General features: G+C 41.7%; 1 protein-coding gene across 4 annotated transcripts in view; it reads right to left on the bottom strand.

Moving 5' to 3' along the window:
• Positions 1-26,209, bottom strand: part of piezo1 (piezo type mechanosensitive ion channel component 1 (Er blood group)) — a 95,530-nt gene extending 69,321 nt beyond the window's left edge. For all 4 annotated transcript variants that reach the window (XM_087837521.1, XM_087837522.1, XM_087837524.1 and 1 more), the window contains exons 1-5: positions 25,805-26,209; positions 5,830-5,925; positions 2,469-2,634; positions 1,290-1,431; positions 450-696 (exon numbers count right to left, since the gene is read on the bottom strand). In XM_087837521.1, coding sequence (XP_087693647.1) covers positions 450-696; positions 1,290-1,431; positions 2,469-2,634; positions 5,830-5,925; positions 25,805-25,868 — 715 coding nt within the window. In that variant the 5' untranslated portion in view covers positions 25,869-26,209. The remainder of the gene's footprint in view (positions 1-449; positions 697-1,289; positions 1,432-2,468; positions 2,635-5,829; positions 5,926-25,804) is intronic.
• Between the last annotated feature and the right edge of the window lie 1,014 nt (positions 26,210-27,223).

The raw sequence follows: 27,223 nt of genomic DNA, 5'->3' as shown, positions 1-27,223 counted from the left end.
TATTTCTTCTTTTAACTCATTCCAGAATTTAACTCCCGCTATTGAAATAGACATCCTTTTCAATGTTGTTCTTACTCTTTGTAATTTTAAATTCCACCTCTCTAAAATTATACCTCCCTTCTCTTTCTAAGAACCATTTACTCATTTCGATTGGGAGCATCCCTTTCCTTGCCTCATATATTATTTGCACTGTTTTAAACCAGATGTCTATTTGAGACAGGCAAAAATAATAATACTTGCGGCAGCCAGTGGCCTCCTCAGCCTCCTGGTACCTGCACCGATGGTATCAATTTGAAATCTATGTCCCTTCATTCTCGAGTCATCGTGTCCACAAACTTGGGTGTGCGCGTCGCCCGCTCGCACAGCAGGGTGACGACAACACCCCGTCGGCCTTTTACAGATGAGGGGTAATAAAAAGTAACAAAAAACCAAACACAGGATGATCTCACCAGCAAGACCCAGCAGGCCAATCGCCAAGACCCTCCCCAGGTCCCGCAGAACTTTCTGGGCCGTAGCCTTCAGCTGCTCAGCCAGCTGCTTGGCTCTGGTTACTGTGGAAACCTCATCAGCATCACCAGCTAATGACCTCTCTTCTTCATCTTCCTCTCCTGTTGCCTCTTCTTCATTATCATCATCACAGTCACTGTTATCATCATCCCCGACATCTTCTGTGTCATCTGTTGAATTATGTTCTAGCTGAGACGTGTAGGAATGAAAAGAAAGACGTGCTTTAGAAATGACATCATCCAGAGGATTTCTTCGGTCAGTGCTGGAGCTGATATCCTACACTTTATTTCTGCGGACCCTGTGACACATTCTCAGCTCTACTGATGTAAAAATCTGATGAAATAAATGTAGAAATCTGAATATACAGTACTGTGCAAAGAGTCTTGAGCCGATCCTTATTTCATGATATCTTGTAATGCTTTCTGGGTGTTTCAGAGGCTTTCTTTAGACATCGGCTGCTTACAAAAGAACGCATCTTTTATATTTTGACCTGGTGCGTCGTAACAATATGTGGCAAGTGGACAAACGTAAGGCAAAAGTAAAAGTGTGAGGCCTAAAAGCTAAAAACTACAGTAGATGAACTGAAACTCATGTGCTGTTCACTGAAGTCTCAGAGAAATGGTCTCAGTAAAAAGGAATTCTTAACCTCTTAAATGTGGACATCACATTTTAGGTTGTTAGACCACAATAGCAAATGTTACACATACAGGTGTGAACATGTTTGAAAGAAAGATAAAGATAAAGATAAAGATACACATTTAAACATATGCAAAGAGACTCACCGATGTAATGTTGGCAGCAGCCACCATTTCTCTGTTCCTGACCAATCTGCTGCAGAGGACGACTGTGACCAACGCAACGACACACACACCAAGGTCTGGGCACAGAAGACGGGCCACTTTCCAAGGGTCGTCCAAGGGAAGCCTATGACACACGTGCACATGTAAGGCTGTTACAATCATAGGATAAATAAAGTATATCTCGTTTTATCTCAACTCATCTAAAACATTTCAGAGATATCATAGACATACACAGTGCATGGTGGATGTATGGATATCATTACAATCCAGAGTTCTGTCAGGAACACTGGATTCATTCAAATGTTATTTGACACATTACTGCAAATCAAGCAAAAAGTTAGATACATGACTAACAGAAGACGATGTCTTCACCAAATAAACACAGAATGCTAAAAGATGAATATATACATGCAACAGTGGATTTAAGGTCGTCTCCTGCCAAGTTCATACTAATCTAATCAGTTTAATCTGCAGCTTTACAAAAACAGCATCCAGCCCACGTGACATAGATGCACACGGACAGGAAGAAGGTGTCCTGCAACAGACGCTCTGGTCACTAATCGTTATCATAGCGTGAGTTTGGGAAAACACAAAAAGATAGAAGACAGGCAGTTCGTAGAAGTTTTGCAACTTCTCCAAGATGTTCGTTACCAAGGACCGTGAAGACCTGTGTGCAACTCTAACAATGGGAATAAGTGATGGTTTAAAAGGCGCTTTCATTAAAGTAAACTGAATGAAATGTGATTAAATGTACAGCGCTGTGTTCAAATGAAAAAGTATTAATGGCAGTGTTTTAAAATAAGCATCTTCACTTCAGTATTTTGTTCCTCATGTATCTATTCAGTTCAATTTATTTTTAATTCTCTTATTTATATCGTGTAAAACTTACAACAACTTTCATCTAAAGGTGCTAAAATAATACAGAGAAAGGCCAAACAATCATGTGACCCCCCTGTGAGCAAGTGCGTTGCAAGTGCAAAGGAAAAAATAACTTTGTGGGAGAAGCAGGCTCAGGGAGGAGGCAGCGGTCTGCCACGACTGGCTGAGGGTGAGGAGAAAAGGCGAGAGCGGTGGGAGGCTTTGCGTTTACTTGTAGGCTACATTTACCATCAGTGACACTGACACATGGTGCAACTCATAGATAGTTACATAGTTACCTACCTCGACAGTCCTATATGTCTGGTTATGGTATTCCATTGTGAGCAGTTATCACCTATTGCAGTGTTGAGAGGAGGATATGTGTATAGTACTGTCTGGAAGCAGATATGAGCCAGAACAAACAGCAGACTGGTGCAGAATATCGCTCTGATGAAGCGTCCTGTGTGACCTGAAAGACAGGAGAGATACAGAAACTGTTAAATGCAGCATAAATAAAACAATATATTCAACCAAGATAATAAATCTTTATTTTACAGACATGGAATAAGTGTCCTTATGCAAGACACTGAATCCTGAACTGCCCCCAGTGTGTCTGAGTGTGTGACTGAGTGTGTGACTGAGTGTGTGACTGAGTGTATCAATGTTAGACAAACTGCTTACGCTGCATCCACACTGGAAGCAATTTGCGCGTCAGCCATCGTAATGAAGCTGACAGCTGGTCATTTGTGGACATTCGGGCTCTAGATGACTAGCTTTATCCTGTCTTCCTTCTCTCATCCCAACCAATCACAGCAGATGGCCCCGCCCCTCCCTGAGCCTGGTTCTGCTGGAGGTTTCTTCCTGTTAAAAGGGAGTTTTTCCTTCCCACTGTCGCCAAAGTGCTGCTCATAGGGGGTCATATGATTGTTGGGTTTTTCTCTGTACCTATGAAGCGCCTTGAGGCGACTTTTGTTGTGATTTGGCGCTATATAAATAAAATTGAATTGAATTGAATTGACTAGCTGACCCTCTAATGCATTTACTACCAAGTCAATCATTAGTGTACTTCACTCTCATTGGTAGTCACTTCAGCCTAAAAGTTGAGAGAAGTTTATCATGGTTCCTGCTCATGCCCACACTTCCCAGTGTCAGTGATTATTTCGCCCTTTATTCCCTTGAAGACATCATTGACTTTCTGTAGACTCTGACTGCCACATGACTGCAAGTGACTCCCAGTGTGCACACAGCTTTAGACATTGGATTCATTACTGATTCATTACTCAACCTTCAGAATTCAAAGACATCCCAAAATCAAAATGACAAATGACGTGGCGGGCGTGTTCATTTTGCTGCAGTTTCATTATAAGAAATGGTCCTCAGTAGTTTGTGTGGTCTCCGTGTGCTAAATGGTTTGATACCATTTCTATTTGACAATATATACGAATATCATCGTCATACATTTTAACACCATCTCCACAACACACAGGCGGTAAATCATGGATATACAGGGACAAGAGGAGAGGGCCTAGAATGATTCTTAAGACCTGTATGTAAACAAAGTACTCGACTGCTGATTATATATAAACAGAATTTATTCCATCGGAGAACGTCAGAAGAAACATTTAAATAGAACAATTTGGAACTTTGCTTATAAAAACCCAGCCTCGAGTTCTTGTCCAGTCTCATTAATAAACACAGAAGTCACAAATAATTTCTAAAGCCTACACACTAGAATAGAACAAGGTAACTACAGCATCAACCTTTCACTAGCATTAACTGGCATAATTACAACACTTACATTTAAATGGAAAATTCTACCTCAAACGTGTCACCTCAGTGCTCCAGACGACTCTCACAAACTACGGGATGAAATCACTCAACTCGCTAAAGACAAAATGATATCATAAAAAATGGCAACAATACAAAGTTTAATCAAATGGACACTAATGGACAGCTGGAGTGAGTCATGGACAGATACAGTCACAGTCACAGACCTTCTTGCTTTACATTGTAAGGTTTAAAAAAGAACAACATCATAAATAGGCCACTGCTTTTCTCCTGAACTGAAAAAATTAAAACCACGCACCCCAGAACCACCAAACCCTATAAAGTCATCGTAACTACTGCCATGAAAACTATATTTTTAAACCGGAAATCAAAAACGATATGAACCAGTGGATTCTTTTTTCACTAAACGCGTAAGGACAATAACTTCTCACCACAGGAATAATATTTGCCACTGATTGGCTGGTCAGTAACTTGATGAGTCATGAGAACATCTCGTTCACAAAAATGGTCCTAAGCTCTGCATAGTGACCAAAACAACGAGCTCGTGGACACAAGCGTGAAAAGGAGCTTTCACAAAGGGTGGCTGGCCTCTCCCTCACACACAGGGTGAGGAGCTCGGCCATTCAGAGTGGAGCTGCCACTTCTCCACATCAAAAGGAGCCAGTTGAACAGACCCAGGATACAGTGTAGGGCTGCCACGATTAGTCGACTAGTCACGATTACGTCGACTATCAAAATCGTCAACAACTAATTTAATAGTCAACGCGTCGTTTATATTTGTAAGATCACAAAAGACGCAGGAATAAGTAGTAGGATTTAAGAGTGTAATAACGGACTGAAACAGAAGATGGCAGCACTGCATGTACAAGGATGCCAGCTGCCGTTAAACCCCGAAGAAGAAGAAGAAGAAGCTCTGTCCCAGAATTCATAGCGCAGCCCAGCTCAGTTTCCAACAATGGCGGCAGCTAGTTAGTTTTAATATTACTCTTATTATTCTTTCTGGGTCACAAAATAAACGTTTAGCATATTTTCAGGCGAGAATGTAGCTGTGTAAACCTCAAATATCTGCTCAGTTTATCAAGACACCACATATTTTCAAAAGCGCTCCGACGTTTTCGGAGACGTCTGTTACCCACTAGCTCGATAGCTAGCCGGGGGCTAGGCTAACTAGAGCCGTGAGAACACCGGACTCCTGGCAAATCGTTTTCAAACCCACCGCCGTCTTTCACTACTCAGGTTAAACATGATATATAAGTCACTTAGATAACTTGTAAAATGTTATTGTTTAGCTTTTTTCAGTATTTTATTTGTTCCTGAGTAAATCGGTTTGGCTGAGATTAAAGTTATAGTTTTTACACAGCTGAATAAACGTCAAGCAGACAGCTGATTATCAGAAGTGTGAGATGCTCGAGAATTTACTCCGGTGTCCTGTTATATTTTAGATAGCAAGGAGTTTATTAAACTTCACAGAAACAATCTGCAAATTTCATTAAAATTTAATAAACTATCATCTTGTCTTTATTTTGAGTTAGCACAGACCTTAAACACTTAAAGCTGTAAGCTAATGATAGTTATATAAGAGCAGATGCTGCTGGTGCAGTAAGCTGTACGTTTTACGTCCAATGGATGATGATCTGATTAGTCGACTAATCGCAAAAATAATCGGTGACTAGTCGACTATCAAAGTAATCGTTTGTGGCAGCCCTAATACAGTGGAGCGATTACACCTCTCGGCTATCCTGGGAACACCCTGGCGTTCCCTTGGATAAGCTAGAAAGAAGCCTCCTGCCCCCGCGGCCCGGATGGATGGACGGCTTAAAGAAAAGCAGGTGTCAAATGCATAAAAGGTCGGACCTGTAAACACAGATGGTCTTACCTTTGATGGTGTGTTTGTTGGGACACAGGAACCATGGTAAAAGCAGCAGGTACAAGAAGTAAACCAATGACAGGATGTTGAGGCGGAAAAGACAAGCTGCAAAGACAGAGACAAACAACAGCGTGGGTTTAACACACATCATCTTACTATGGAATCATATCAGGAAAAATGATTCTGATAAATATTCTAATTATACCCATATTTGAACCTGATGTTAGCTGCACACCTGTAATATCTCAGGTCTGGATTATTTCAGAGATAAACCTTTTACTCATGATCATATTGGTGAGAATTCAATTACATGTTTTTACTCATCAAACAATCAACATGTGATTAAAGTGAAAACTTTACGCTTTAATTCAAGAGGTTTAACAAAATTATTACATTATGAATTACAGCCATTTGTCTTAACCTGAAATACATTTTGGAATCACTTCGCTCACTTTAAGTTGTTGCCGGCTGTCTCAGGCCTTTTCTGTGTTATTGAGCTTTCTTTGCAAAAACAGGCAAGACAGTTGATTTAGCTGCTCCCATACATTATTTTATTTTTTTATTTTCAAAAAAAGAAGTGGAGTATAACACATAGTACATCAAAAACAAAACATCCAGATATGCCCCAAGCAAACAGACAAAAAGCACATGAGGAGAGAAGGCAACAATGTCATCGGTAGAACTCAACAGGAAATAAAACACAGCACTCAAGTCTCTAAACAGATGAAATTTCAACAAAGTCTGGTTGAAGAGGCTTCATAACATTGACCCACTCGCACCATAGCTCAGCAAAAACATTCTTCTTAAGACGTATTGAGAATGTGATTGATTCTATTACATAAATCTCATTCACACTGTCCCTGCAGTGGGGGGGCGCGGGAAGGAGCCAGCATCTCGTAACTGCTTTTTTGGCAGCTGCCACAAGTATTATAAAAAGATATTCATTTCTCGTGTCCTGCAGATGATCAAGATCAGTTAGGAATATAGCAGAGAATTGTAAAGGTGTATTATTCGCCTTAAATATGGTGATGAAGGCTTTAACTCTTTTTTCTTCTTTGTTTCAGCCCACTGGTGGCCAGAGATGGGCAGTAATGCGTTACTGTAATCCAATTACTTTTTCAAGAACCGAGTAAAGTAAGGGATTACTATTGCAAAAACGGTAATTAGATTACCATTACTTTCCCGTAGGAACGCAGCGTCTAAAGCGTGGAAGTACTGACCTTACTTTGAGTTTGATTCCATAAAAAGTGACAAAAACATTAGTGTCCGTTGTGCGTGGGAAGAAAACTTCTTTTTACAGCGAAAAAACCCCTAAACTTCCAAACAAGCACCGAGTAGCTACGACGTAATGGGAAACTCACAGAGAAACTCGCGGATTCTTCCACTGACCGCTGCACACCTGCACCAGGGTAACCCTCCGCCTACTCTACTCCTGCTTTACAGGTGAAAATAGAGCAACAGGACCGCTAGTCTTTGACTTTATTTATTTTCTGCTGTGTTTTACTTGCATCTATTTGAAAGACTGAGTGTAAACACACAAAAACTATTTTATTTTATGTGCTGGAATGTGCAGAAAATAGGTTTAAATATTAAACTAATTTATTCCAGTCAGTGAATGTTGCATTTAATTAAATTGTTGCTTGATGCATAAAGTTAAAAGATTAAAACTAATAAAACAAGTTTTAAAAAGAGACTTTTCCATTTGATTACATTTTGTATGATGATTATGCAGAAAAAGTAGAATTGGGCTGAAAGATCTATCGCTTTATCATCTATTCAGGTTGTAAATCGTGTTTTTAAAAAGTAACTAAGTAATTAATTACTTTTGAAAATAAGTAATCAGTAAAGTAACAGGATTACTTTTTTGGGGAAGTAATCAGTAATTAGTTACTGATTACTTTTTTCAAGTAACTTGACCAACACTGCTGGTGGCATACTTTACTTGCACCAAGACATCTTTGAATCTGCTGGGAGTTACAGTGAAAAGCTACCAGATTCAACACTCACAAGTAGCTTTGCAATACCTTTGTTACATTCTTGGATTTAAAGCTGAATCACTTCAATCACAGTTAGCTTGTTTGAATTACTGTTTGAATCTCCTGATGTGGTGTATAGTTAGAAACAAAATGCAAATACTCAGATAACAACTAAAGCATTATCATAATGACTGTTGAGCAGCACGGCTTTATTCTTTATAATGAGACTATTCATAACCAAAAACAGCCCTCAGCGTTTAAACAATAGCTGCATATGTACTGAAAAAACAAATTCAGTTGAGAACCAGTCGTGTTTGTTTCATCAAAGCTGTGTGTTACAAAGAAGATGAGAGAGAGAGACGGGTCTGACAGTAAAGATGAAATAAGCAGAGGTAGTTAAGGTAGATGACTTTAAGTACTGTTGTCTACTATCAAAAGCAAGGACCGTGTACAAGAGAGATGAAGAAGAGCGCAAACAGGGTGGAGTGGGTGGAGGCGAGTGTTAGGGATGCTTTGTTACAGAGGGATAGCAGCAAAATGGACTACTCTACTCTGACAGCGCACAGCCCTTTTTACCCTCGCCAGGGTGGCCTTGGGGTCAAGCACCCCTCCTTCACCCACACCTGGTAACAGCAGCTCACCTCTAAATCCATGCATCCTGTAACTAATTAGGTTAAAATATAGCAGCCTGGAAAAATAGGCTCCAAAGTCCTGTTCATTTTTAAGGCTAGAGTAACCTGTAAGAACCCTGAGAGTGATGTAATAATAATAATACACAAAGCTAATGCTGATCTCGAGAGGAGAGAGTGGGAACACCTCGGCCACCAACACAATTATCTCTGTTGCATGTAGATATATGTTAACAGGAAGGGAGCCAACTCCTCGGAATAATCCAACAAGGCAAAAATGAGCAGAGAAAAAGAAAAAAATTACAAATCCAATTTCTGCGTCCACAGTGTTCGGGTGGGAGTTGCTTGTCTTGCAATTATTGCTGTAATTAATCCTGTAAGGAACTAGGGATCCAATTTTTATTTATTTATTTTTCCTTTTTCCCCTAGTTGCCAGCCAGAGCCTCCTCTTCAGCACCAGGGCTGGGCTATATCATACCGTTCAATCAATCAATCAATCAAAGCTTTATTTGCCACACGCAGGTTGCCCTGCAGTGAAATGGGACCCCCCCCCACCACCTTACACACATAACAGTCATTACATGGGGATACAAGTCGGAGATCGGTAGTGTTACAGAAAAAAACTGAAATATACACTACAGTGGGAAAGTACAAGAGGAAAAAATGGTAGAACAGCATGAGAACAGGAAACAAAAAAAACTCCTCTGCTCAAAAAGCACATAAATGTCCACAGCACAACTTTGTGAAAGACATGACAAGCCACGGTAATACCAGTGTAATGTTGGGCAATGATAAGAAAATGAAACATGGCGATAGAATATGGGTAAAACGCGCATGCGCAGTACCTTTGTTTACATACGCACATGGCTGTGACGCAGAATGAGAAGAGCGAAAGTGGATCGTTGAATGAAACGGATGAACCAGAACTGGTTTGTAAAAATGCTGCAACTTCACTGGTGTGGAACTGGTTTAGCTTTCGTCCGTCAGATACACAACAAAGCACTATTTTTGGTAGAGCATGCTAGCGGGCCGTCGTTATTACCGTGTTGTTTGGAAAATACGGCGCACTTAAAATCATCCTTTGATTTTTCTGAAAGTCGACAGAGCCCCTTATAATCCCGTGTGCCTTATGTATGAACGCTGGTTGTGTTTACTGACCTCGAAACGATTTTATGTGCACGGCGCTCGAACATCTGTCAGATGTTTCCGTACGACTTTGCTAAGCTACGAAGCAGCACCGCTTGATGGATTGTCGGAGCATTACGGTTATCGTAGGCCTCGCGGAGTGATACGTACTGTGCTTCAACATAATGTTACCGTATTGTGTGTGTATAACCTCTTTTTAAGTTTTGTGGATATTATACATGGTTATGCTGAGGATATGTCGGCCAGTTTCCACTGGAAATGCCTTTTGGTTAAACTGTCAGCGAGGAATTTGCATTTGCACTGCAAATTTTTTTATATAACTTTAATGCACTTAAAAAGCTGCTTGTGTAAGTGAAAAATACATTGATGGGTTTTTTTTTGCACTAATAAAGTTGTGGAATTGTAAAATATTTTGTCTAGTGTCAATTATATCGTCAGTTATATCGTTATCGCAAATTTTCAAATGTATATCGTGATAGATATTTTTGCTCATATCGCCCTGCTCTATTCAGCACCCTCGAATAAAATTTCCCATTAATTGGATGATAATTCGAGCATACTCTCTGGTCCACCTTTTTGAAGATTGGAGCCACCATTTTCAAACAAAGGGGACCCCAGAGGCTCGATCCAGACCTCCACGAGTCACGGCACTGGTGCAAGAAAGGCCCATGCAGTCTGGAGCCGGGGTGCCAAACTCATTTCACATCACAGGCCACATACAGCGCTGTTACATCCCCCAGGAGGATGTCTCTTCTCCCTACTAACCCTTTGTTTTGTCTAGGCTCCACCTCCTCTGTCCTGATTGGATGCTGCGCAGAGTCCGGCTGATTGGTAATCAGCAGAGCACTACTTAATGCCTGTGGAGCTGTGCTTCTGGGCCCTCTGGCCATTTTGGTTGCCATACCTGTGCAGGCTTGCATGCCTTTGTAACGTGTATGAGCATTGTTGTTGGTGCTGGACCAAGGCCAGGAAGATCGTGAAGGACCTCAGCCATCCCAACAACGGACTGTTCTCTCTGTTGAGGTCAGGAAAGAGATTCCGCTCCCTGAAGACCAACACAGAGAGACTGAGGAGGAGCTTCTTCCCGCAGGCGATACGGTCTCTCAATCACACCACCACACAGTACTGACCCACACATATAGTTCTTACACACACACTGGACATTCTGGACATTTGTTTACACTTCATCACTTTAAGCATATTTGCACTGCACAAGACACTGTATAATGTGGATTGCAGCTGCTGTTATTGTGTGTATATATATTTATATTTCTCTTACATTCTTATAAATGTCTATACTTTGTATTTTGTTGTACAGTTATCTTATTTTCAACTTTAATTTATATATTTTATCTTATTCTTTCCCAGTTAAATTTACCCTTCATTCTTTTTGTGTTGTACAGTTATCTCATTCTTAACTTAATTTTTTTATATTTTATTTTATTCCTTCCTGGTTAAATTTACCCTTTTTTATTTTCATATTTATTTATTTCCTATCTTATTCATAGCCTTTTCTTTTTCTTTAGGTCACGAGCAGTTGTCCAAGCATTTCACTACATATCATACTGTGTATGACTGTGTATGTGACAAATAAAAAATTTGAATTTGAATTTTTGTTGTTTTCATGCTTGTAGGGAAGAGCTGCCTTTTGCTTTGACACCCTGTTTTCTCCTGTTTATGTGTTGTTAGGTAGGTTATGGTTATAGGTTGTATATTTTGTTTCTTTGGAGTTAGGTAAGTTTCTTTTATTTCTACATCAGGGATGTTTTGTTTGTTACGTTGGCCTTGGCTCTCCCTGACGTTACACCTCAGTCTGAACCCAAATCTCATCACCAGCATTAAATAAACCTTCTACACTTACCATCTTGGCTCCTCCTTCTCTATCCACCTTTATGTTCGTCCCTTCAACCCCCTAGACTAGCCAGGACGTAACAAGCGCACTCTGATCTTAGGTGGGCCGGACCAGTGAGACTCCCTTTACTGTTGTTGTTTTTTAACTGTAATCGTAAAAAACAACAATTTAAGTAGAAAGTTAAAAATAAACTTTTGTGTCATTTAATTGTTTATTGCTTCATTACTTTGTGTATGAATGGCCATAAGGAAGGTTTTTATCAGTAGGAAAAGCTGTACAGGTCAGGAATGCATCGTCTGCTTGTTTGTGGTGAGCAGCAGATCAAACCAGTTCACAGACACATCCTGTATCTCTGCCATTCAAAGACACTTTGGATACAGTTTATTTATGTAGTATTCAATACTGAAGTGTTTTCATAAAAGCCTTATTTTGTCCATTTACTATTACTAAGGAGAACAGACGTGAAGTTTAAGGCCTGGAAGTTTGAAACCTTTCGTCCTCCACAAAAGGAAATGGCTGAAGGTAAAAACAGGTATCAGCCAGCTCCTAGTTTTATCAGCTCTGCAGCTCAGAAGAACAGCGATATCGACCAGGGGTTTAAGATTTGTGATTGTTAGTGCGTTCCATCCATTCTGCTCTGCTTACCCATATGGAAAAGAAATAGTAAAAACTTATATGACTTAACTCATGAAAGTGGCCACTTTCATGAGTAAATCATGTAAGGCTTACATGATTTACTCATGAAAGTGGCCACTTTCTCATTACTTTCATATATTGTTTTAGTAAGTATCCAAAACATAGAAGTTTCATTATATAATTTTTCAGGGGATCTTATATCTGTTTTTACTCTTGTATGTTTTTCATACAAGTTTCACACAAGACAGATACAAACCTTATAAGATTTATATACATCTTTTCCATATGGGTATCCTTTTTAGGCTCGCGGGGGGGCTGGAGCCTCTCCCTGCTGTCTTAGGATAAGAAGCAGAGTACACCCGGGACAGGCTGACACACAGACAGACAACCATTCACTCCCATTGCCTTTAGTAACTCTATAATTTAGAGTCACCAATTAACCTAACCCCACTAACTGCATGTCTTTGGACTGTGGCAGGAAGCCGGAGAACCTGGAGAGAACCACACAAACACAAGGAGAACATGCACAGAAACCTGAAGGTGGAACTGGACTCAGGAGCTTCTGATTGCCCGTGATCGTCCACCGTTAAAGTGTAATACGGTCAGCGTGTATGTTCTATGTAATATTCATGCTGCTGCCATTTCCATCTTTTTATTTTCTATTGTCTTTTAAGTTCTTGTGTTTTTAGGGATTTTGCATGTGTTTGGTTTTATTTGTTTTACATTTGTTGTGCAAACTCTCAGCTCTCTTAGTTTTGTCATGTTGTCATAAGAATTTTCTGGCTAGCGCCTCGCCCAGCCCTGTGAGTAACCTGTTTTTCCTCGGTGTTGGGCAACGGTAGTTCACTAGGGGAGTGTGTAAGATCAGCTGTACATGGCTGGGTAATGTCACCATTGTCTATTCTTAAGAGCTGCTGACCGAGCAAAGAAGCGGCATCAGGAGGGAGCGGCTACAATCTGCTCAGCTGAGACTCACTCTTCAGAGCTGAGAAGAACCCGAACAGTCACTGAATTTAGCACTTAATTAACAGCTTGCTGGACAGTATTTTTATTGCTGTCTCGACTGTGCTCATTGTTTAAATTCTTCTCACTGGTGGTTGTTTTTGAGACCATAATAGCTGCTATTTTTAGATCTGTGTTTTATTTAGAGGCGCCTCTTTTCTATTTTATGTGAATTTATCGAGGGGGAATCAATTTATTTTCTTTAAGAAATGATCTGCTCCATTCTCCGTTCCCTGGCTGTCACGCTGCCCTCCCCTGTGGAACCGATGGCTCGTTCAAACCCAGCTGGTGTTGTTGCAGGACACACAAAATTGTGTCACGAGTGGGGTGTTGTGTTGGTTAGCTTTCTTTTTTGGGAAACCGGCAATCACTGGTCTCGCCCCACACCCATAATCATTATCTAGTTTTGTATATACAAGTTATAAGGGCTCAAAAATGCTTGTAAAAGTAAGTTGCTCAGTGGTTCAGGGAGCAGTGCCAACTGGGCTAATTGGCTGCCACTCATTTGCTAATCAGCCTCGTCCCAGTAGCGCACGTATCAGGCGGTCACATCACACTGTGGACTGCACAAAAACCTCTGAGTTTGCATTACAGTGTGCACTTTGCTACACAAGCACACAGAATCAAGAAATTGTTAAGTGGAAACAGTGTATCTACATGTGTCGAGAGAATGGGTAGAAAGTCTGGCTGCACAATGAAAAAGCTCCACATTTCTAACCACCCTTAAAAACGTTGACAGCCTGTATATAGAACAGTTTTCATAATATGAAGTCAGCTGGGAGGCACTCACTGATTTCCTGTTAGATTAGTCACATACGTGCTGGACCATAAGCGCAGCTTTTGTTTCTGTCGTTTTAAGTTCAAATCTGACTTAAAGCCCCCAAACTCTTTACTCATCAAACTATTAAAAACAGCCAATCAAACCTGGCCGAGATCCTTGGTGTCCACAGCCAATCATCACAATAGATTTTTTTCAAAGGTAAATAGTTGGAAAGATAAGTGTAGCCTTTTGGCAACATATGAACTATATTAATCCATTTGCCTCTAGAAAGTTCTGTAGATTTACTTGTTACATTTGTTAAAGTCTTAAAGTCAGTACTTCACAGGAAATTTAATAAAAATAAGGAAAATTGTACGACAGGTTTAAAATTTTATCAGCTTTTATGTAGCTGATAGAAGCTGATACAACTTCTATATAACTTACATCATGCTATCAAAATCGTCACACCCAGTGCATCTATGTCTACACTTACTGTATGAATATTCACATACAGGACAAACTCTGCATGGCCAGTAAAACTTCAGACACGCCCAAAATGATGTCTCTTGACAAACATGATAACACTCCTTAGGACCACAGGCAGCATCTATCTCTCACCAGCACTCAGAACAAACCCAACAGACAGAGTCCAGTGTTCAACACACAGCACTTCCTTTTGTTCATTTTCTGATAAAACTCAGACATAAATACACACGTGTCAGCTCCACCATGGTGCAGTTATTGTTACATTTTGTCATAATAAGGTAAAGACATGACAACATGAAGAGGCTACTCAAGTACTGTCAGTGCTACATGATAGTAACAATATAGTATTGTTGGTCCATGAATGTATGTTTCACTCATTGCACTTTCTAAGAAATAAATACAGCTGTTTCTGACTTGATGTTTTTGTTGGTGGGTTAGATCTCTGCTCCCTCTTTGCTATCCTCTTCTTTGTTATAATGAAAAAAATAAGATGATTAAAAATGAAAACTCTAGTTTTTTCTTGCTTCTAATACTCATTTTCCCACAGCTGTTTTTTGTAGATTAAGTTGATTTAACATAGATCCATCTATAGCTGCTCTTTGAAAGAGCTAAGAGCTTTACGTTTCACTTCCTCCATGTAAAGGTTTGCCATACTGGGTGACACTGGGGGGCCTACAGCACATCCATGTTTTTGTCCCTTGTTGTATTTACAGTATGCAGTGGTAAGGCAGAGACTGGGGTGAACCCACTTCTGTTTTCTAAGGAGCTGTCTTGCTGTAGTCATTTTCTGACAGTCTGCACTGCCTTGGTTGTAGGGATACAAGTGGAGACCACATCCAACGACACAGTGGTTTCATCTGGATCCAGTGGAAGTTTCTGGACTTCTTTAAGTGTCTTGAAGACATTTCACCTCTCATCTGAGAAGCTTCTTCAGTTCTAAAATGAAGGTCAGACGCCAACTAGGGAGAAGCTAAATGACAAACAGAACACGATCGTCATCCCTTTGAAACTCAGAAACTCCTAATCTTCTCCAAGCACGACATCCCAGTGAGCCGCACTCTCAGACATAAACTGGTTCATTCCAGACAAAACCTGGAAACACAAGCTAAAAAACAGAGTGTATGCTGTGCAGCGCAGCGAGGAGCGCTCAGACCTCTGCACTGGACAAACCAAACAGCCACTCAATGAAGCTGTGTCTACAGGACACGATGGACAAGACAAGACGCAAGAAACTCAGAGTGTGAACAGACTTGCATATAATCTCTCTGTCACAGCTACTATGTTGCTGCCACTCCATGTGCAATATTTTAGTCTTCCTTTTTTTTCATGCAATATTTTAGTGTGTGCAATATTCTGGCAGATGTGCAATTGCCACCCCCACCCTAAAGGACCATAGCCCTTCCACCCTTATTTACTTATTACATTATATGACTATATGTGAACAGAGGGGGTGGCTTTCAACACCAACTGATTGCCACCAACAATACAGTTTTGAGATTTCTCCCGAGGCGCCTCAACCCCCGCTCACATCTTGATCAGCTGATCTCAGTGGGTCACATGATAGGGTGAGGCAAAGTCTCTGCTGATAACGACCCAGGCATTTTTTCACACCTTGTGGTGAAGCACATGATCAAGAGTAGGTCAACGACCCTGTTAACTCCCACTACAGCTTAAATACCTGTGACTCTCCACTATTTGGCTTTAGGACTGAAAAGCTTCTCAGAGGTGAAAGGTCTTCAAGAAACTTCAAGAAGTCCAGTGACTTTCTGGCTGAAACTGGGAATAGTCTTCTCCCCAGTCCCTTAGCCTAACATTAACTATCATAACTAAGTACCTAACTGCAACCTTTATCTTAGCTAAAATTCTTACCTTAGCTATAAACCCAGTCTTAACCTTCAAACAACTCGTTAAAGATGTATGACACAGTTAGGACCAACCAAAATGTTTAACTCAGATTTATAACCTCAACAAGAGGCAGCAGCAACAGCTGCTTTGAATTAATTGAATGTATGAGGACTCAACCATAATTAGTCTAGTTATTTTCAGCTTACTGCTGTATGCATCAGTCACTGCAGCTCACACATGGACCCACGTCCGAGGAGGCTGCAGGACCCAGGACCCACTGGAGGAATCCCACCTCCTGCTGCTCGTGTGCTTATTTACATTGTTTTGATAATATGGTCAAAATAACCCAACATGGTTTCATTATACAAATAAGAATAATGTTACTTGCTTTGAATGAAAACCAAGTGATACATTAGTAAAAAGATGGTGAATAATAATGTGGATTATATGTTTTACACACTTTTCATTTGACAAAAGATGTAAATTAGTTGTAAGTTTCAAAAATAATTCTAATAATCAAATTTTGTCCCTTTAGATGTTACAAATTGAAGAAATATTAAAGAAATATGTTGTTTGTATCATGATTGCTTGTTACAGTCATGTGCAGAGAATGGGCCCATCAGTCTGTGCAGTGTCATTAATACAGTCACGTGCTCACTCTTACTGTCTTACTGAGTCCTTACTGTTAACCTTGATGACATATGACTGCTCTGCTAACTCCAGCAAATCATGTGATAACATTTGCAATGATACCACAGTTGTTTCTTACACAGGAGAGAGGTGGAGCAGCTAACAGCCATGAATCACATCACTAAGGATGGATGACTTCAGATGAACTAGCTGCCTGCAGCAGCTCCCATTAACCATCAGCAGTTTTCAAATGCAGAGGGAACACTGCACCATAACCTTGGAGTTCTTGAAGTTCACCTGATAGATGAGCTAACTAGCAGTGACGCCGCAGCCATCACCATGAAGGCCCAGCAACACTTTTGCTCTCCTGGCCTCATCTTCAGGACATCTGCACTAAGTGCTGTAGGCGCAGAGCATTAACATCATAAAGGACTCGACTAACCCCTGGTTCACACTCAGAGTCTGCGAGTAGATGCAGTAGCATTAGATCAAGGACAGCACACAGACGTCTGAACCAGAGTATGTGAGCTGCTCGTAGGGACTGACTGCATTGTGTCCGTGATACAGTACTTTTACCCATTTACCATTCATAATATTTATTTCATCTTGTTGCATATTTTTAGTCCATTTATTAAATGCTCTTATTTATTGGTTTATTATTTTACAAAATGCACTACTGTGTGGTTGATGTGTGAAACAATGTTTTGCATGCAAAGCATGAAAATCTGAATTTGAAGTCCATCTATAGCGGTCTCCAACCTTTTTTGCACCACGGACCGGTTTATGCCCGACAATATTTTCACGGACCGGCCTTTAAGGTGTCGCTGATAAATACAACAAAATAAAACTAGTACTGGTACCGAAAAAAAGAAGATTTATTCATAACACACGTGAAAAGACCCAGGAAAACCGAGTTAATGATATAAACAATAACAAAATAACGCTGAAAACCAATAAAAGCCCTGAAAACTATACATTTCACACCTGAGCCTCAACTCTCGCGGCCCGGTACCAAACGACTCACGGACCGGTACCGGCCCGAGGCCCGGGGGTTGGGCACCGCTGATCTAAAGCATGGGTGTCAAACATAAAACCAACGTGCTAGAACTGGCCCAGCAAAGACTCCAGTATGGCCCCCTGGTTACTGTGGGAAATGTAAAGGAGGGCATAACACAGACATTCATACTGCATCAAAATAATAGATAAACAATTAAATGTCAGTAAAGTTGTCTCATTATCTACTATAGAAATTGTTTTTTCACAGTGTCCACAATAAATAAATAAATAACATATTAGGATTGTATATTACTTTATATTTTATCATTTTATAATATCTCATTGATTTAATGTGTAATTACATTTCCTTTCACTGACAGTTGGGCCGTTTTAAATCAAAGTGGGTTGTATGTGTGCCATGATGTGAAATGACTTTTTGTTTGCTTTCTCAAGGTCTGCTGTGAGACAACAGGCCGAGGTCTTCAGAACAGCCTTTTGGCGTCTTTGTAGCCAAATACAGATTCGGGTGCATCACCAGCCCAAGAGTTCGACTAATGGAGAAGCAGGCTGTCAGATCTATCAGGAACCTACTGGAAAAACCTTGCCTACAGAGCCGTGACTCTTTTTTTGGTTACGGTGAAGTTCAGCCGCTCCATTGTGACACTATTGTGTGATGATTTCGCACAACAGTGCCAATTTTTCTCCTCACTGAGATCACTTGTCACTTCTGGACTCTAATTTTTCAAATTGGTTCTCTTTGTGTTCTGACAGCTTTTACTGTTTTTTTATTGGATTTACTGAATTTTCCTGTGGAGTGACTGAACACTGACACCTTCAACTCTGCTGATGTCATCACTGCACTGACGCCTGGTTTCCTGACCTTTCCCAGTGGTCACTACCTTCAGTCAAAGTTACCCTAGCTAACTCAAGGACGCTCAGTTATTTACTGACCTTAGAGGCCATCAGGCGTAGCTACCCTTCGAATTACTATCCATCACAATTCGATCTACATATGTCACTATGTGATGTTCATTACCATCGCATGAAGGAATTGCTGAGCACACTCAACTATAACCAGCGAAAAACATCTTATTTAGCTGGTTTCATTAACAAGCACAATCCAAGGCTCTTGTTTGACACCATTAACAAACTTAGACTTACTTACTCCTGATTCCTCCTCTTTGCTAAACACGTTTTCTGATACTGCTAAAGTTCAAAGCTATCAGATCATAATTTGAGTCTAGATGATTTTGCCCTCGTCGCGTGTCTCACCCAGTTCTGATTTCAATAACAGTTCTCATTGATGTTGCCTCACACGTGCACTCTTCTTCCTGCCCGACTGACATCATCCATCATATATCCAGTCCTTTCATCTGGATCCTTGCTGCTTTCATGTAGCAGAGGGAAATAATATCTTTGATAAATTACATTTTTTTTGTTTAAATTGATAATTAAAACAAAACCCCAGCACAGAAACATCATAAATAATTACTAATGATATTCTCACTTAGATAAAGGTGAGTAAACAGAGCCAAGTTGGCATCACTGGAACTGGAAAAAGTTTTATCATCTAACAGATACTTCAGACTTCATATTAGTCAGTTTAGGCACCCCTTGTATGTGGAGTTTCCCAAGGATCTATACTTAGACCTCTTCTGTTTTCACTACATACGTTACCTCTGGGTCATTTATGAAACATGTTCAAATGCACCTCCGACCACTGCTATGCTGATAATATGTAGCTGTAGTTTTCTGCTAAGCCAACAACCCCAACAATGCTTTTCTGCCATTAATAATTGGATGTGTTCAAACTTTGCTCGTGTCAATCCAGGTGAAACAGAGGTTCTTGTGTTCTGCGAGATTGAAGAAGTCACCTGGATGGGTGACGAAACGTTTCTCCCACAAAACGCTATGTCCAGATGAACTGAATCAACGTTTGGAGATTTACTCGCCTGGATGACTGAGCGTGCATCAAGATATACAAAACATGTTTTCTTGCTTCATTTGATGTATTTTAACTATATATGGTTCAGAACAGAGAATGAAACCTGCAAATGTGTATGAAATGGCTTTTGCCAGCCCATCTGATTTCCGTGCCACCCAAAGAAAATCTTTCTAGCTCCACCTCTGAGTGTGACACAACCACCACCATCTAATATCTTTGCACTGACAGGCGTTCACTACCAAAGCAACAAACACTGGAGCCAGTTCTTGAACAGCCGTCTACATCATCTGCTGGGGCATCTGAGGTCTCCTCTACACTAGAGATAATTAAAGGAAGTTCCATACAGGGTCATAGACTGCAGTGGAGATGTGGAAATACTTTTATGTTTATTATATGAAAGAGTGCCACAGGAATATGATAGTCAAGTGCACACTGCATCAAGGACAGAACAACTGCAATATACTTGCTGACACAAGTTTGTCTCTCTGCAACCCTCTATTCAAACAACTGAGGAAAACTAGAACAGAAGTGTAATTTAGAGAAAAGGGAATCCTCTGTGTTTTCACAAGGGAGTGCCTCAGCGTGCCGGTCGGCATGTTTGATTTGGCCAAAGGGATTTGTATCTCCTCCCTGGATGAAACTAGGGGTCTTTCCATTTTTAGGCTAATGTGTAAACTGCTTCTATCAGAGTTCTCTATATTAGTATTTAACTTAAAAATCCCGCATTGTGCTTCCATGCCAGGGTTTCCTGCTTCTTCAGTTGAACAATAACTGATGTGTCCTGTCATCAAACCTTAGCTAAGCACTAAACTCAAATACACAGGGCAGAACAACGGCAAACAACAATAAAAGGAAGTGTACAATATGTGCCCCGGACAAAATCCACAATGACATACAAGAGCAGCAAGAGCGACAGCTAGCTCGCTGACTAACAACGCCACATTTTGATTTTTAACTGATACTTATGTCTCAGTTTGAGTCCATGCTGAGATTCAGTATGGCAGATTATGTTATTTCTGCTCACTTCATACATGAGTGCACTTTTGCAAGCTCCAGGTTGCAGAAAGGCTGCCTTTATGTGAGGTCCTCAGAACTCGTAGCTTTATGTATGATGACATGATTCGAGAGATAAAATAAAGACATGACGATCACATTCCTCTCCAGTTATAACAGGTTTTGATCAAACTGCTATTTATATTACAATCTGTTCAATCAGTGAGCTTCTTCTCCTCTCTTTTTCAGATCTAAAAGGTCAAAATGCTTCTGCTGAGGAAAGAAAACGAGGAGCAGCTGTGATAAAGGTCCAGCTCAGCTTTGTTGGAATGGAACATTCCCTTGTTGCATGTGGTAGAGTTCATCCTGAGCAACTTTCCTGTTTTTGTGGAAAGAAAAAAGGTGTGTGCACACACACACATATGCTCACTGGCCACTTCATTAGTTACATCTGACTAACACTGGGCAGGACTTCAGATTACTACCAGAAATGGTCCATATTGATGCAACGCTGTCACAGCTGCTACATCCATGACATCAGTGGATGAGGTGCTCTATTGCACTAAGATAAGGTGACTGTGAGGCCATCTGAGCACAGTGGTTTGAGATCCATTTTAATTTTGTGACATTGTGCATCATCCTGCTGGTTGCAGAGGTTCTGCAATGATGTAGAACACTGTGGTCAGAAATAGAGAGACATGGTCAACCACATTCTTGGGTGGGCCATGGGGTTTAAATGACAATCGGCTGATACTAAGGAGCACAAAGTGTGCCAGGAAAATAATAGACACATTTACAGCCACCTGGACCACTGCTACAATGCCGATGGATCCATTTATTGCCCACTTTTGCTCAGCCCATAGCTGACCATCCCGTTCAAGGTTCGATGTGTTCAGAGATGCTTTGTACATACTTGGGTTGTAGCGAGTGGTGATTTGAATCCCTGTTGTCTTCCTGAAGCAGTCTGACCTCCACTAACAACAAAGCCACTCACTGGATGTTTTCTTTGTTTGCACACCAGTCTCTGCAAACTCTAGAAATGCTTGTGTGGGAAAATCCTATCAGCTCAGCAGATTCTGAAATGCTCAAATCAGCCCACCTGGCACTAACAATGACGCCACGTTCCAAGTCACACAAATGAACTTTCCTCCAAATGTTTATGCTCATGTTGAACTTGTGTTCAAAGTGTGTTAACAAGCAGCTCAACAGGTGTACCTAATGAAGTGGCTGCTGTGTGTCATTTAAGGCCCCAGTGTTCCTCTGCACCGTTTCCATAACAGTAAAAACAAATACACTGCATAACATAAATGTCTGTGATGATCTATCAGCCGAAGGAATCAGAAGAGTTGAAGGTGAAAGGCTGGATTTCAAGCAAACACTTAAAGAACAGAAATAGTTTTGACTCGGGCCTGATGACTCACAAAGCTGCCAAAATGTTGAACTGACTGACCAAACACCAGAAACCACAGAAAGAAAGCTGATAAAACTAACGAATAACAGCCGTTTTACTCAGTATAACAGACGCAAAACACTTAGTCCAGCTACCAGAGGAGCAGACTCGTTCAGCAGCCTGATGCTGGATTCTCCACCACACGCATCATCTCTTATGGGGCGATCGTGGCTCAAGAGTTGGGAGTTCGCCTTGTGATCGGAAGGTTGCTGGTTTGAGCCCCGGCTTGGACAGTCTCGGTCGTTGTGTCCTTGGGCAAGACACTTCACCCGTTGCCTACTCAGAGGGCCCGGTGGCGCCAGTGTCCGACAGCCCCAGGGTGCCATTGGCTGTGGCTGTCATTGTAGCCACAGCGCGCCCCAGGGTGGCTGTGGCTACATTGTAGCTGCCATCACCAGTGTGTGAATGGGTGGATGACTGGATGTGTAAAGCGCTTTGGGGTCCTTAGGGACTAGTAAAGCGCTATATAAATACAGACCATTTATTCTGTCATCTGTATATTCAGAGAAATAGCACAAAAACTTGTGTCAGTATGAAAACACAGCAGTACTTATTGCCAAGTATTTCAAGCAGTACACAGTGTGTAGGTCTGTAGCTGTGAGACTCGGCGGTGCTTTGCAGCCTATTCTTTATCAAAGGAGGTTTGATAAAGAATATCAGACATATCAGCGTATGTTAGAGAGACAAAGTGCTTCAAGTGCAAAGAATGAACTACATCAGTCTGTGGGATTGCTTAAATGTGACTGTGGTGTACGGCATGTTAAAGGCCTGTGAGAGCAGGAAAGCTCCGTCCTGGTTTATATGTTTAAATGAGTTCTACAGCTATAGTCAGATATTCCATGAGTTAAGGCTCTGTTACAAACAGGCCAATCACAGCACTGAAGCAGAAGCTGTCCCAACTCTGAACTCTCCGAACGCAGCTATCCTCTTTGCCTCTTGGCATCGACGCGTAACAGTATACCTTTACCATTAAAACTAACCACGTAGGAAAACCGGACTCCGAGTCAAGAGCAGGTTGTACAGTTTCCTTTTCTTAGAAATGACAGTGAGATGAGCTGCTGTCGGTCTGCTGATGGTGTCGAAATTAAAGCACAAATAAATCCTCCTCTCTGACTCACTCCTACACACCTCGCGCACACCGAGTATTTCCCACCGAGCCGTGAAGTCCTGTGAAACTGCTCTACTGTGGAATGACTCTGACTCACTAGCCTACATCACACAGTTCTCCTGTAAACAGGCTCATTTTTGTTACACAGATCAGGTCTGTGTCTGAAACAAACCCAGCTTGTATGCCAGTGGTGCTGCGCTTTTTCCCCTCTCATCTTTTTTCATTCAGATCCTTCAGCGAAACCTAAAATAACACCTCGCTACTTATGTTCAACACGCTCGAGTGAAGTTTACTTTATTCCACAACCCTTATAAAGTTGTTGTTGATACTTGATCCATCGTTATATGTAAGGACTTTCTTACTGTCTCTGCAAAGAAACAGGTGGAAGGAATCTGTCAACTCTGGGTACAGGTCTAGGCAGATGGCTAGATGTGTTTGATGCTGCAACACTAAATGTGAGCACTGGAGCACACTCCCAACAACAAGAAGCTCCTGTCTCATTGTTCCTTTGATCTGCCAGCTATCTATCAAACATGAAGGTCCTCACAACAAATATTTGCTTTGAAGCTGTACTTCCATGTACGTCACTGTCACTAAAGTTCATAATATGCACCACGAGTTTTGAAACAACTGATTACAAACAATATTCATAAAAGTGTTTTCTATCAAACATTCTCCCACGGTCCAGTGTCTTACCCAAGGACACTTTGGCAGACTGGGATCAAACTACCAACCTTGGGATTAGCAGATGAGCTCCGACCACCCTTAATATTTTACATTTTAGTGTGAAGAGTGACACATGATCAGGATCACAGAGTGTTTGTTTGGATGAGGGTAATTCTCCAGGAAATGTTGATGCAATGTCCTCTTGGCTGTTATATTGTCGGGTTTCACTTCCTTTGTATCACAATGTGAACTGTTTAAAGACACAATGTTGCAAGTTGTAACAAGTTGCATCCTGTCAGGAGACTGTTTCTGTTTCTCTCAGTCTCCCAACATTTCATAGCAACAGTAGTCATGCCCCACACAGTAAGACTGTGTGTTAACATTCAAACTTATGACATTTGTCCCCTGTCAGCTGGATTTAGGCTAAACATACACTTCCTGTTTTATCTGAGCTGAATATTAATTTTACTTGTTACAAACTCTGCTGAATGACACTGCTAACCTAACCAGAGAAGATTGGGCATAAAAACATGTAAATAACATGGCTTCAGATTTGGAAAATCCCTAAATGACAGAAAAGAGTCCTTATTTTTGTAGGATCACTACGTGGATTTGGGTGAAACAGAATAGATCGTGTAAATGATTTAGTTATTTTTAACTGAATATGTGACCATGGCATTCAGAGGGCTCTGTGCAGGAATCAACATCATTGTGTTTCCTAAGAAGAGGCTCTGTGATCACCAGAGTGAGCAGTTTTCCATGATATCAGCACAGCTTCACACTGGGAACCTGATAAAACCAGCCCAACAGTTCAGACTTTGACTATATGCTCAAAATCCCAGCTTTGTTGTGATTCTTCTCAGAGGAATTTGTTCAGAGAAGTGCAGTCTATCGCGTGCAGGAACCTGTGTGACTGCCTGTACAGGACAGCACCACTGATTCAAACCACAACTGAGAGAAGTTTGCGGTGAACATGTGAGCAAGGAGACAAACACGTGTCAGCACCCAGCCTTTTGCAGGTCTTTATGAAATAGCAGCAGTAAAACACCGCGGTGGTGAAGGAGGAGAATATGAACTGTTTGCTGATGTGTTCAGCTACACTCAGGAGACCATTCTCCCAAAAGCAGCTACACCCTTCATTTTTAAACAGCGTCTGCATGAGCCGCTGAGTAATGGCACTGCTCCCAACAAAGCTGCCATACTACGAATGACCGTCAGCAGCATGTCATATTTACACAACTGTACAGAAAAGTACACGAGTCAGTGCAGGGTGTGTCAGCGTGCTGCTGGAGACCACAGCCACACACTGCTTTTAGCAAGGACCCACCACCCAACAAGCCACTGGATTGTTGTCTGTCCCACACACGAGGGTCGTCTTCTCTCCTGCAGGCCCCAACTGAAAGGCATTTCATCATGTCCACTGTTAAACTGATGCCTGACTGAGAAACGGGGGCGCAAACCAGCTTTTCCACAGCCCAGACAGGATGGCAGCTTTAACACGCGCAATAGACACACTGACTTTCCGCTCACGCTCAGGAAAACCTGCAGTGCATGCAGCAGTTCAGTTACCTAACGTGAACTGGTGTTTTCCACATCAGCGCCTTGGAGAAAAGCTCGTGCACGCGCAGCAGTGACACTTTTGAGCCAAACTCCGGAGCAGAGAGCTGTGCCGCTGTGTGACACGCAGGGCTGAGAGTTTCTGTGAACACCTCTGAAATATGAACGCGGTGTGGAAACGTGTCGGCCTGTACGACTTCTGTCAAACTTGTGGAGAGTTTTGACTCCCTGGCGAACTCCCGGTGCGTCCGAGCCCGGACACGCTGAGAGCCGCTCTGCTGGCATCAGTGCTTCTCTTTCAGCTTACCTGTTAAGAGGCCGGAGGGCAGCAGAAGGCAGTAGAAGAGCCAGACAACCACCTGAAGATCCATGGCAGAGCACGTCAACGCCGCGCACACGGCACGAAGGCTGGCTCGATGTCAGACGCGCTCCATTTGGTCTAAGGTGGCCGATCGCTGTCCGGGCCGTTACTCCCTAACGTGAACACTCGCACTGAAGCTCCGCTTCGCGCTGAGCCGAGAGAGGGGGTCTTCTGTAGGGAAAGCTGGAGGCCGGGCTGAGGCGGCTCCGCGGCACATGGAAAAAGTGATTCACGGGCGGTCCGTGTGAGGGGCGTTCATACTGCAGCTGCTCACAGTCGCCTCCCTCTCTCGCAGTCTGACTGCGCGTTAAAGTTCGCGCAGAGCGCTCACAGCACTCAGTCCTTCTTCTAATGACCCTTTCACACTCTCCCGTGTCAGATCCATGTCAGTCAGTACTTGGGGGTACATGAGGCCGCTCCTCACGCCAAGTTTGGCCAAATTCGTATAATAATGCGGTCAGGTAGCGCCCCTCTGCGTACGCAGGGTGATGCAGCACCAGCGTGGAGATGTCACCGCGTTGATCCTGATGTGATGACTTAGAAAAATGATATTAATTGAAATAAACTCGTGGCGCTCAGCAGCCACTCCTGACTGCAAAGCAGTGACATTACGACTTGTTCTCTCCAGATGTTTCCACATTACAGAACTCCAGATATCAGCTGATTTTTTTCACAGGTTTCAGTTACAAAGTCAACAAAAGTTTGGATTTGATAAATGTGTGGCTGTGGTTCAATGCGGACACTGAACCACAGCCACACATTTATCTTTGAGCTCAGCTTCCAGCTGCAAATCACAGAAGAGATCAATGGCGCACAGTCCACTCAGTCATCCTGTGGCTGAGTGGCTGCTGTGGACCAATCAAAGCTCACTGCTCATCAGCGTAACTTTGTGCTAAACCTTGGGGGGTCTCTCTGTCTAAATAAATAAATAAATCTGACCCCCCCTAACCCCCCTGGAAATTACGCCCCTGTCACTGGTCGACACACAGTGACGTGGTTGTGATTGATTGCTGCTTCCCCCCCCCCCCCCCCCCCCAAAAAAAAAAAAAAAAAAAAACTTTATTAAGCAACAGTATACAGAGAATGTATTCGAACATAATTAACACAGGGGGTGCAATATAAAAAGTTACACAGCCTACATTCAAATAATTTGTAATTAGTACAAATAGTAATTGTTTTTATAGCCTTTTTATCAAGTGATCCACTAATCAATTATCAGTATCATTATAGTTGTGTTTAAAATTAGGCTTTTGGCTACTGTATTTGCATTTCTGGAAATAAAATTTAGCTAAGATAACTAACAGATTTATTATAAAGTATACAGCTTCCTTTTCTGCCTTTGAAAGAAACAAATACAACATTTTC

Source organism: Neolamprologus brichardi, unplaced genomic scaffold (assembly GCF_056152115.1).
Source record: "Neolamprologus brichardi isolate AB-2024 unplaced genomic scaffold, ASM5615211v1 NODE_ptg000033l+_length_6344489_cov_1, whole genome shotgun sequence".
Lineage (NCBI taxonomy): Eukaryota > Metazoa > Chordata > Actinopteri > Cichliformes > Cichlidae > Neolamprologus > Neolamprologus brichardi.
The sequence above is the reverse complement of the archived record's forward strand: the minus strand, read 5'-3'. Positions and strand labels throughout refer to the sequence as shown.